General features: G+C 32.1%; 1 protein-coding gene across 6 annotated transcripts in view; it reads left to right on the plus strand.

Annotated features, from left to right (window-relative positions):
* Positions 1 to 12,761, plus strand: part of Sec16 (endoplasmic reticulum export factor secretory 16) — a 164,335-nt gene that overhangs the window by 93,397 nt on the left and 58,177 nt on the right. For 5 of the 6 annotated variants that reach the window (XM_072535162.1, XM_072535164.1, XM_072535161.1 and 2 more), the window contains 2 exons: positions 647 to 786; positions 9,293 to 9,319. In XM_072535162.1, the coding sequence (XP_072391263.1) occupies positions 647 to 786; positions 9,293 to 9,319 (167 nt within the window). The remainder of the gene's footprint in view (positions 1 to 646; positions 787 to 9,292; positions 9,320 to 12,761) is intronic. The other variant, XM_072535163.1, reaches the window with a different exon arrangement.

Here is a 12,761-nt window from a genome sequence, read left to right on the forward strand (position 1 = left end):
AACGTTTTGAGTATAAGAAACCAGTTCGCGAAAGGTTCTTGCCTAGGTGAATCGATATGTCGTGGAATGCAAATTTAGATTTTGCATGTCGGTCCATTCACCGTCTGTTTTGCTTTAAAAAATTTAGAAGGCACGGATTTAGGCAATATTCTGAATTGTGGTTTCGAAAACTAAGAAATCTTCAGATTTCTACTTTTTGTTTTTATTCTAAGGTGGCACCGTAGCGTGTGTATCCAGTTATTTTATTATTACTGATCCTTCTGACCGATAAGATTTGATTTCATATTCAGGGCTTCTACAAAGTCGCTCTGATGAGTCCTGCTAGGATCTAAAAGTAGACGCACTATACGTGAAATCAAATCTTAACTATCTTTTCTGTACTAATATTTAATTTATTTTGCGCGTTGTTGGATATTTTAGTAAAAATATCAAGTGAATATTACTCTTCAAATAAAAATGTCAGAGAATGTCATGGTAATAGAAGTGCTTCTATTGATTCATTTAGAATGCGCTAGTCGGTTGTGTATATAAGAATATGCACCCATATGCGAATAGAAATGTTTCTCATCTCTTGCTTTGTAAACTGTATCTGATCATAGTAAAAACTTGAACTAAATATAAAATGAGTTTGATTTAAAAATTTTAGATTTCTCTCAAAACCAATACCAAGATCAACAAAACTATTGGTCAAATCAACAGCAATGGAATAATCAACCAAATCAATATATCCAGGAAAGTGTCGATCAACAGAATATGTACGGATTAAATAATCAAATTCAACATGAGGTAAGTGTTGTTTTTTAATTGATTCATTGTTAGTCTATCGTGTTTTTGCTTTTCAATGGCTTACGGTATTTGAGTTTTATTTACTCATTATTATGAGGAAATATACAAGATCATCTGGTTAAGCCATACATATATTTAAACGATTGTTCAAACACAAAAATATGTTTTTGCACGTCTATAAGCCTTTATACACAATCTCAGCATATTTTTCCGAACAGCAAATTATACAGAGATGACAAAAAAATTTAAAAGAGTTTAATAATGAGAATATAAAGGTACATTTAGACACCAGAATAAAAAAAAAACTGAAAATGAAGTGTTCTTTTAAATGGGAACGATTATAATAGGACAGCAAAAGGTTTTTTACAAGGATTCCCCACATCTCCAGTACTATTTAAATTATACTTGGAAAATACAGTAAAAACAGAAACTATTACTAATACACGTTAAGCTTCTCTGATTATCAAGTAGTGATTTCATAGACTGAAGGATCTGACTTGATATAATGTGAAAGCTACAAAAAAAAATATACTAAAAGAGGCTTGAGATTAGCTTCGTAAAAGCAGAATATCTATCAACAATAGAAGAGGAGATAGAATTTTATAGATTAAAAACGAAGTAATAATAAAGCGGATTGTTTCTGATGAACAGAACGTCTTAAACAAAGGCTACGAAAAACGAGGACAGCAATTTTCAAATTGAATAATACAGATATAGGGGAAATAAAGATATCTAAAACGTTACTGTGAGGTATTGCGACATTCAGTATACAAAATTAGATAAATAAAGAAAAAGTAACAACAACAGGATATCTACAATACAGATTGTAACCTACGATCAAGAAAATTCCAATACGTAAACTGCGACGAATGTTTTTAATTAATATGTAATCCTGCAACTAACTTTTTTGTTAACTGTAGGCAATTTAGAGCTTCTGTCATGTATATTCAAAAAAGCATAAAACGAAACTACATAATTTATGAATAGATATTAAACCGAATGAAAAAAACAAGAATTGAAAATTGGCCGGATCAAACCTGGACCCTTGATCGATACCTTGCACCGGTAAAAACATCTAAATATTTTAAAAATATCTAAAGGCCCCAGGTCGAGCCCACTAATAATAGACGGTTCAAGAATATCTTGTGTACCGTATGCCCAAGAAATAGTAGACTATCCTGCTATATTAGATTATAATAACGATATAAAGGAAGTCTATTAAATATTAAACGAAAAAAAAGGAAGTGTTTCATGACCTTGAGTACTTTATTGGTCATTAATAAAACTGTAACGGAGCAATAAACTAGTTAGCTCATCATAAAATAAAATACATATCTTGTAAATAATAGATAGTTAAGAGTTGTTTGAGGTAGTTCGGTTATCTAGCGGCACTTATTTCAGTTAATTGCACTCTCAGGTCCACAGGAAATCAAATTGAATGGCTGGTAGTTTACTACTGAGCACTATAGATGTAGAAGTTCTTGTGGTTGGCTCTAGCATTCTTGATACAGAACTACCATTACGAGTTGTCTACAACTTCCTGCTTTCCTTGCTGAAATATTTTAAGATGCAAAGTCTTAGATGTTATCATCTAAAAAATGAATAGAATAAGAAACTAGGAGAATGAAGGCAAGACGGAGAATATCGATGAAAATCAGAATATTAAGATAGAAAAGAAAAGATTCAACCGGGACGAACATGTTAAAAGAGATAGAGAGGTGGAAGGTGAAAAGATCGACATATAGGGTACGATGATTTATCGTTTTTCGTTCCAACTATCCAAGTACTTATATTACTGAATGAATTTAAAAGAAAAGTACTTTTAAAGGTGTGAAAGCATTTAATTCCTAGCTGAGTGCTTTCGGCTTACAAAGCCATCTTCAGACCTATGCTACAATATAATAACATAATGTAAGTAATTATTTAAATGTAACAATGTTTTAACTTACGGCACGTTTTAAAAAAATATCACTATAAAAGTGGGATTGCTTCGTTCAAAAAGAGGAACAAATTTTTTCATCCAAATTTAAAAAAGTTTTTAAAAAATTGTTAAAAACACACCACAAAAAAACACATTAAAAGTTTGGTTATGGTACGGGTGCAAGCACCCATCCATCTGGTGAGAACTGAGGCGACATGCAGACTAATTAGAAATTAGAACTGAATCCTATGCTGGCTGTTAAATGCTTTTTCAAAATGACAACTGACAGGTGTCATAATTAGGAAATTAACATTATTCAAAGTTAAAAAATTGAAATTACATAAATCTTAGCTTGAATGATTGTATGGTGTATATATATGTTAAAATTGACTGAAGGTCAATTGACAAATTATTCCCAAAAAAACAATAATTAAAATTATAAACTGTGGAGTGTTTTTAAAAAGAAGAAACTTGATTGCAATATTTCTATTTGGGTAATTAAGTAAATTAGAAAATATTACCTAGTATTGGAAATGTAAATTTTTTTAATATAATCTTGAAAATTTCTTGTTTAAAATCAGGGTTCAATTTCTGGGATTGTTGCTTAAACCCACAAGTTAATCTCAATTGTAATTATAAACCTTTTTTTAAATGATTGTGGGTATATATATATATATATATATATATATATATATATATATATATATATATATATATATATATATATATATTGTTATGATTGTTTATTTTGACTTTAATCTTAGTTTATTGAGCCAATAAAAAAATATAACTTATTTGTTATCAAAAGTAAAATAAACTCCTTATATTACCTGTGTTCGATGGATTCAAAGATTTTCTAGTTGTCTTTTATCGGGATAGAGAAGAAAGGATAAGAACAAAAAAAAACATTATATTACAAAAATTTACGTTTCTTTATTTTATACGAACGAATAAAACAATTATCAAATTCTGTCGTTATCTTATCAATCAGCATACAAGAAAATAAATCAATTTTTTATAATAATAAGATTTTAAATCTACATACATTTATATTAAGTAAAAACCAATTTTACTTAAATTTTCTTTACTTGAAACAAGAAACAACAAAACTTTAAACTTTTGATTAGCCTAACAAAACCTCAGTTCTTAAATTTGAATGCTAATGACCATGATGTCAAACCGATCCTTCACAGATATAAAATTCAATTGTACAAAACACTTACAGCTTATTTTCTTATTGAGTTGTATGTTGGAACATACCCAGAAAAATCCAGTCTCCTCAACGATGTGATCTCTTCTTTTTCGCACCTAGGCTTCTTCCTGCACTAACCAAAAACACCTGATGCACTTCTCCAAACTCAACTACTTATTAATGACGCAAGGACCTCCTTTTGTAAACTTGATGCCGTAAAACTACTTTCACAAATCTTCACAAAATGCCAACGGTAGATACAAGGACCTCTTTCAATCTACTTGCTATCTCCTTCTGCAAAACTATTCAATTCTTTTCACAATGCCGGTATCCAACTCACGAAAGACACCCTATCTTGAGACAAACGACTGTTTCCTTCGATGACCAAATTATAACTGACGTCTCCCGTTTTTATGATCGGCTCACAAATTCCCATTTAAAAACGACCGTCCAATCAAAAGCTCAAATTGTGTTTACCATGGTTTTGGAAAAGCCTAATTTCGGTTTCAGAGAAAAACTAAATAGCTTACTTTAAAATTGGTTTTGTCAATACACAATTTATACATATTTCAAAAGATTAGAATATGGTAATTTAATACTCGATTATACAAACAATGAAAAGATTAACTTACAGGTAAAATGTCTTCTAATTCTAAACAAAGGTTTTTTTGATAATTTTGTTTGAAACGGAAAAAGGTCGTTTGCCAATTCTATTCTTATCTACACTAAATCTTATCTTAAATTACTATATACAATTTGTTTATATTGATATCTTAAAATTTTATTTCGATGGATTTTTTTATTTATTTTTCTTTGGTTGGGAAAGAAGAAACATAACAATATATATAATTTATATTATAAAGAAGAAGCGTGACCTCATGCAATCTAAAATTTAATTTAACTTTCATTATTAATTTTATAACAATGTTGTAATCAATCGACAGATAATTCTTTTAAACAAGAAATTTACAATTAAGAATAAACATAAAATTTATATAATATCTTATTTAGTATTAAAATGACATATTAAGATCAACAACAATAAGCGGCTTGGTAAATGGGTTCAGTTCTCACAGAGATTTTTTTTTTAAATTTTCAATTTTCCAATACTAGATACTATTTAAGTACTCAAATAAAATATTGTTTTTTGGGGATAACTTGCCAATTTCAACATATATACATTACAATCATTCAAGCTAGGATTTATGTAATTTAATTTAGAATATCTTTGATACATTTCAGATTTCATTCTGAATTTCAATTTTAATGTTAATTTCCTTATTATGACACTTGTCATTTTGAAAAAGAATTTAAAACCCAATATAGGATTCAGTTCTAATCAGTCTCAGTCTGCATGTCGCCTCCATAGACATATAATATTGTAGCGAGATTAAATAAAACGAGCGGTTTGAATTTATATAAATATATTTATTTATAAGTTTACAGTTCGGTACTCTCTTATCAACTAAACTACTCCTAACATCCTTACATATATATACCAAAAGTATTATTCTCGAATCTTCTGGGGTAGTCCCACCTCTAATTCGTTGTTTGACAAATGGATTTCTACAGCGCTCGATACATCGCTAAGGTTCTCGAAGCCATTTCGAGATGCAACTGTTACATAGGCCATGCCGAAAGCATGTTCGTAACAATACAAATATACTGACTGTTGCCTGACAGTCGAGTTCCCTCAGTGCGACAGAGAAAACTGACGCAAATAAGTCTTCCTTACTTGCCAGGTTTATCGACTACGTGACCTAAATAACCAATGGGAAGGTCACGTGGTCGATAAACCCGGCCCATTAGAAAGAGATGCAGGGGAGCGCGACTGTAAGGCAGCAGTCAGTATATTTGTATTATTTATATGTCTATGGTTGCCTCAAGTCCCTACATATGGATGGGTGTTTGCACCCGTACGATAACCAAACTTTTCATATGTTTTTTTGTACTGTCTTTTGAATGACTTTTTAAAATCTTATTTTTAAATTTTGATGAAAAAATTTGTTCCTGTTTGAACGCTGGGATCCCTCTTTTTTAGTGGTATTTTTTTAAAATTACGTTAAGACATTGCTTCAGTTAAATCTTACATTTAGTTATTATATTGTAGCATAGCCATCTTCAGAATGGCTTTTTAAGCAGAAAGCATTCAGCTAGGAATTAAATGCTTTGCATACTTTTAAATACTTTTCTTTTGAATTTTTTCATTTGCCATAAGTGTGTACAAAACATATCAGTCTTTTGCAATTACTTTTGTTATTGTCCTTGTCCAAGAGTTAATCGTCATCAATATATTATAAATAGTTAGTTACCTGGAACTGGTTTTAAGTAACACCATTTTGAAGTTGGTTACCCCAAGTTTAAAAGTATAAGCTGATGGTCAGTTTCCGGTTTTTATAACATCAATAGTTGTCACTTTCTCCCGTATTAGAAACGAATAATTGGTTTTCGCATAAAATGATCTTTAAAGAAAAATATTGTTCTGTTGATCTCTTCAGCGAGGACTTCTAGATATTTAAAATAATGCGTCTGCTGGTTTGTAGGACAATGTACCATAAGTGGAGGCTGTTTTTATCTTATATATAGAAATTGTTTCAATAAAATAGATGAAAAGTGTTTGGATTACAAACTTACTTAAAACATGATCACGAGAATTAAATGTTTTTATCAGTGTACCTTTTTACAAATTTACAAGTTTTTATGAATCATATTTAGTAATAAATGGAAAAAGAGACTTGTTCATGTAATAAGTTCAATCATATTCTCGCATAATTAACAAACATACTAATACGTTCATTTTCAGTATCCATTTTAATTAGTAGTATTATTAATATTAATACCATGTAATATTGTAATATATAAAATAATTCAAACTTTGTAGTTTAGAAAGTTATGAAACGAATTTATCACAAAAGTAGTATATACAAGTCTTGTACAATATACCTCAATTGTTTCAGTCTTATTCTAATTCCTTTTTACTATTTTCTACTAACACCGCAATAATAAGCCCCAGTTTGGATTTGTTATCTGATCCAGACTAATAAGAATAAATAAGAATTAAGCACTGATCCCGAACACAATCCTAAATTCACATGTTGTTTATTTATGTCTCTCTTAAAAATAACAGTAGTCGTTACATGTCTCTCACAAACGTCAGATATTCACCGTGACCTCCTGTCTTATTCAGTATCCAACGCAGAGAGACTCGATTATATGTTTTTTTGAAATCGATGAATATTGAGAACAATATCCGAAGTGGAAATCAAAACGTCAAAATAAACATTTTTAAGTAAAATTGTGGTTAATTCTCATTAAAGATAGTAAATAAAATGTCACAAGAAATTGCTTCCGAAGAATACGAAGACTACCATATAAACTTTTGTTTTTCTATTTGTATATTTTTCCATTAGCTCCTCTATGAAAACTACATTTGTTTTTAAAATTTTTCTTGCTTATAACCAAATTGATTCAATAAAAATAAAATTAACTTAAAACAATGTTATATGGAAAGAGACCATCATTATCATCAACCTGTACTGGTCCACTTGTTGTACTTAGGTCTTTCTCGGCTGCTTCGATTTGTTTCTGTCTTGTGAGGCTTGCATCGAGTTACTGCCAACACACTTCAGGTCATTAGTCCATCTGGTTGTTGGGAGGCCTCTGCTCCGTCTGATTCTTGTCTTGGCCTTCACTCGACAATACGTCTTGTCCATAGGTTGTCAGATAATCTGGTTACGAGTTCAGCCCAATTCCATTTTAGGGAAGTGATTATTTCGATATCGTCTGTTTTTTTTTTAGTTATCTGACGTATTTCTTCGTTTGGGATTCGGTCTCTCAGAGAGACACCTAACATTTAGCGATTCTATACGCGAATCTTGTCTACTATCTTCTTTGTGAGTTTTAATGTTTCCGCTCCATAATTGAATACAGGTAATACATACTGGTCAAAGATTTTCCTTTCGAGGCATATGGGTAGGCCCGATTTAAATACATAGTTTAATTTAGCAAACGCTACCCAGGTTAATCGTATGCGACATGGGAGCTTTATGTCTGGTTATCTCTGTCCAACCGAATAGGTTTAGCTCCAGATTAGTTATTGTTGATCTTTAATTCGACCTCCAAGGAAGCATGATATAATTTTTCCAACATTATTATTGTATCATCTATACGATCTTCTATAAGGACGATGTCATCTGCGAATATCAAATGACTGAGCTCCTCTCCATTTATGTTAATACCATACTCGTTCGGATCTGCCTTCTTACAAGTATTTTCTAAAAGTGTCGTACATAGCTTTGGAGAGAGTTTCTGCAGTTCTGTTTTTTGCCATGTTTTCCTGGCATTCCTTTTTCCTTTGCACCAGTTATCAAATTTCTTTGGGATAATTTTGACCTTTGGCTTTTTTTAATTTGTTTGGTATTATTCCATGCTGCTCGTTGTATATTTATGATTAGGTTCTCTCCTTCTTTATCAAGTTGTTCAATAGTTTTGAATGGTACGTTTAGGTCAACTCTGTCACTTAACTCCTGCCTAAAGCTAGTTCAGTCCGTTCTGTTATTGGTTAAGTTAGGGTTATTTTCTCTTGGTATAATATGCTCACTGATCGTTAGTAGTATCAGAGAGTAACCAGAACTGGCACTATCAGCTTGAAATTGAAATGAAAAAGTCAATTATGTCGTGTGTTTTATTTTTATCAGTAGTCCAATATGTGGGTTTTCCAGTTGGGTTCCATTTATATTTTCCCTTGCTGCATGCAATTTCTTACCCATTGTATTGGTTAACTTTGAACGGTGTTTTTAGCATTAAAGTCTACACTAATAAAAAAATTGTCCTCAAGCGTGTTGAACAACTGGACATACTTTTCGTTTTTAGACCATGTTTTAATGGAAAATATGCAGCTGCTATTGTTACGTCAAATTTTTTCCTCGCGCATTGTAAGATTTTAAAAGTTATTATAAAAGTAACACAATGTTCTATCTATACCGCAACCTTTTTTAAATATCTATACTGCAACCTTTTCTTCACTCTCTATCAGTTTTTGATAACGTTAGTAATTATGATATATTAACAACTGACACGAACTGGAAAGCCATTTAATAGATAATGCCTAATCCTAAAATTAACGATCTGTATCTTTTTAAATTTACCAGCTTTTTAAATTTACAGGCAATACCAGCTATTTTTTGTACACATTCTATTGTACTAATAACTGAAAATTAGTAATCACAGATAAGAAAATATATTCTGTTTTTGTGATCTATTCTGACCAAAAATGTATTTATTGAGAATATTTGCCTTCAATAACTTAATCTAAATATTACATATATTCACATCGTGCTTTTATTTGATCTAATGTGCTTTCATTTTTGATGCTTTCTTATGGGACGCTGCAGAAAGAGGTAGAGAAAGACATACCTGAAGTAAGTACACCACTATCTATGCAAGTGGCCTCATCTTTGCGCAAAAGACTAACAACTAATAATCAAATTCTATCCCCCGATGATGCCATCGAATTGAGAAAATTTAAAACCGATCGAAAAAGTAACCGGAGCTCCAAACAGAGCAGCGCGGAATCCGTGACCTATGCTAAAAGCTCTTCTCGCGATAGTTCCGATTTGGAAATAGAGACCTATATTGGTAGACGTAGACAAAAAAATGTATCTTATCGCGATGAAGAAAAATCGCAGTTGATTTGTTACAAAGATAATACGAAAGTTATTACTATTAAAAATGATTCAAGACACACTAGGTATAATACGTTCGATATGAAATGCGACGACCGAAAAGGAAAACTAGTCAAATATAAATCTCTTGATATTCCTGATACTAAGACTGTGGTAAAATATTTAGAACCCAAAAGTAAAGTTTCTATATCTGCCGAAGACTTCACTTCAGACTATAAAGCAACAAAATTTGACAGGAAAAGATATAAACATGATATCATAACAGATACAGTAGATGCGTGGGCTAAAAAGGGAAGTAAATATATGTTTTCTAACCTAAAAAATTCATTATTTAAAAATAATACCGAAAAAGAAAAAGACGTTTTATTTAAACCTTTAGTTTTTGGTGGTACTTATCCCATTGATTTTCCCACTTTCGAAAACAAATTAAATTCAAAGGAACTGGAAGTTAATAAGTTAAAGTTAACTAATAATAAAGTAAATAAACCTAAAAACGTTGACGTTTGTCAAAAGCCACAAATAAGAGAGTACGGTCCGGCTAGAACTTTTGATATAGATCAACCTATATAAGCTTGTTTAGATGACACTGTAAATGCGAACAAAATGACACTTATGTTTATTTTTATATAAAAATGCCATTTTCGAGGTTTGGCAAACATAGATACTCTGACATTATTTGTGCTTTTTTTTAAGTTTCTTGATTTGGTTTATCAACGTTTCGTCGTTTATGTATATTTCTAATATATTCGAATGTTCTTGTTTAAGTTTTCTATTTAGTATATCCTTTACTTTGTCCTTTCATACAAGTTAATGCTATAAAGATGTCTAGTAATGACAACTAGTAATAATAATAATTTAATTAGTTTTTTTGTCTCATTTTAAATATTATCTATCAGTTACCCTTGAGATATCCGATGTTGGACCTAGGCCTTCATTTTCTTTCTCCATCTTTCTCTATCTCGAAGACTAGAATTTCTAACTCTTCTTAATTTGTTATCACTTTTGATTTGTTCTGATTAATATTTATTTCATCTTTTTTTGGCTACTTGATTTAATTTTTTGATCATCTTTATTTAAGGATGTCGTCTGCGTAATAAATTCCATATTCCTTCCGTTGTACTTTATTAAAAATGTCTTCGAGTGGGTGTTTAAAGAGTTTGGAAAATCGTATCTCCTTTCTTTTCTTCTTCTTTATGCATCTCCATCGTGGAGGTTCTCAGTTATGGTGATAAACATTTCTGTGTCTTCAGCTGTACGAATAAGTCCTTCAGAGCCTAGTCCTGCCCGGTTTCTAATAATACTCATCCAGTACAATTTGTTTTTCCAATACCTTGTTTCCCTTCTATTTTAAATGATCATTTGTTTTTCGTGCAATCCAAGTAATTTTTAAAATTCCTTGTTACATCCACATTTTAAATCATCATCATCAACCTGTATGAGTCCTGGACATAGGTCTCCCTCAGCTCTTTCCATCTGTCTCTGTCTTGTGTGACTTACATCCAGTTATTGCTAACACGCTTCAGGTCGTTAGTCCATCTAGTTGGTGGGCGTCCTCTACTTCGTATTGCTTCCTACCTTCGTCTCCACTCTAAAATACGTTTTGACCATCGGTTGTCTGATAATCTGCGACGTGTCCTGCCCAATTCCATTTTAACGACGCGATTTTTTCGATGGCGTCTGTTGTTATTGTTCTACGACGTATTTCTTCGTTTGGGATTCGGCCTCTCAGAGGGACACCCAACATCTGCTGCTCCATAGTCATCTGAGTCACGCGAATCTTATTAACTACCTTTTTTGTGAGTGTTAATGTTTTCGCTCCATAAGTGAGTACAGGTAACACACATTGGTCAAAGATTTTCCTTTTGAGGCATATGGGTAGATCTGATTTAAATACATAGTTTAATTTACCAAACGCTACCCATGCTAATACTATGCGACGTGGGAGCTCACATGTCTGGTTATCTCTGCCCAACCGAATTTCATGTCCTAAGTACTAATACAATGTAGTCTGCACAATATCCCTTTCATCTACAGCAATATTTCGATTTAGTGATTATTTGCGTCTTGTTCATATTAATCTTTAGTCCGACCTCCAAGGAAGCGTGATATAATTTATCAAACATTATTATTGCATTATCCATACGATCGACTATAAGGACGATGCCATCTGCAAATCTCAAATGACTGAGCTTCTCTCCATTTATGTTGTTACCATGCTCGTTCAGATGTGCCTTCTTACAAGTATGTTGTGAAAGCGTCGTGAATAGCGTTGGAGAGACGGTGTCTCCTTGCCGTACTCCTCGCTGTATCTTCTAAATGTTCCTATCTTCTATAGATGTTGGCGACCACATTCAGCCGTTTTATTATATTCACAGCAGCTCGCAATAGATCAGTTGACGTTAGACCAGTCCACTTCCTAAGATTGGCCAGCCAGGATACACGTCTACGTCCAGGGCCTCTCTTACTCTCAATCTTGCCTTGTAGAATCAACAAATTGCTGTATACAGAATTTATTTGTTTCTTGTTCAGATAATCTTACGCTAGCTGTGGCATATATTTGATTATCTTAGTGTAGCGATGGTTTATTCGGCATTTTGTCAATGCTTTTAACATTTTCTGATGCCTTAGGGTATCGAATACTTTCTTGTAGTCGCAAATATCAGTGCCAATGGTTTGTTGTGTTCTACAGACTTCTCTATCATGTTCTTTATCACTAGTAAGTGGTCGTTAGTGCTGTATCCCGATCTAAATCCATCTTGTTCTCTAGGCTGATAGAAGTCTAATTTAGCGTCCAGTCTGTTTTTGATAATTTTTGTGAAAAGTTTATCTATGTTTGAAAGCAAACTGATAGGACGGTAGTTTTTTAAATCTTTTATGTGTCCTTGCTTGTGTAATAAAATAATGACTGCATTGTTCCATTGAGAAGTAGTTTTTCCTTGGTAGATGCATTCGGTGAAAAGCTTGGCCAAAGCCTAGATAATTTTATTTCCATCTAGTTTGATCGCTTTGATCACTACTCCGTCATCGCCAGAGGATTTGTTATTTTTCATTTCTAAAAGTGCCGTTTTGATTTCGTATAGAGTTATTTCTGGCATTCATTCTGATCCCTAGTTTGTGATTTTGGGCAGGGGCTGATCTTGGCTTTCGTCGGTGCAACCTCAAGGATTTTAGTTCTATC

The sequence above is a fragment of the Diabrotica undecimpunctata genome, chromosome 6, assembly GCF_040954645.1.
Source record: "Diabrotica undecimpunctata isolate CICGRU chromosome 6, icDiaUnde3, whole genome shotgun sequence".
NCBI classification, from domain to species: domain Eukaryota; kingdom Metazoa; phylum Arthropoda; class Insecta; order Coleoptera; family Chrysomelidae; genus Diabrotica; species Diabrotica undecimpunctata.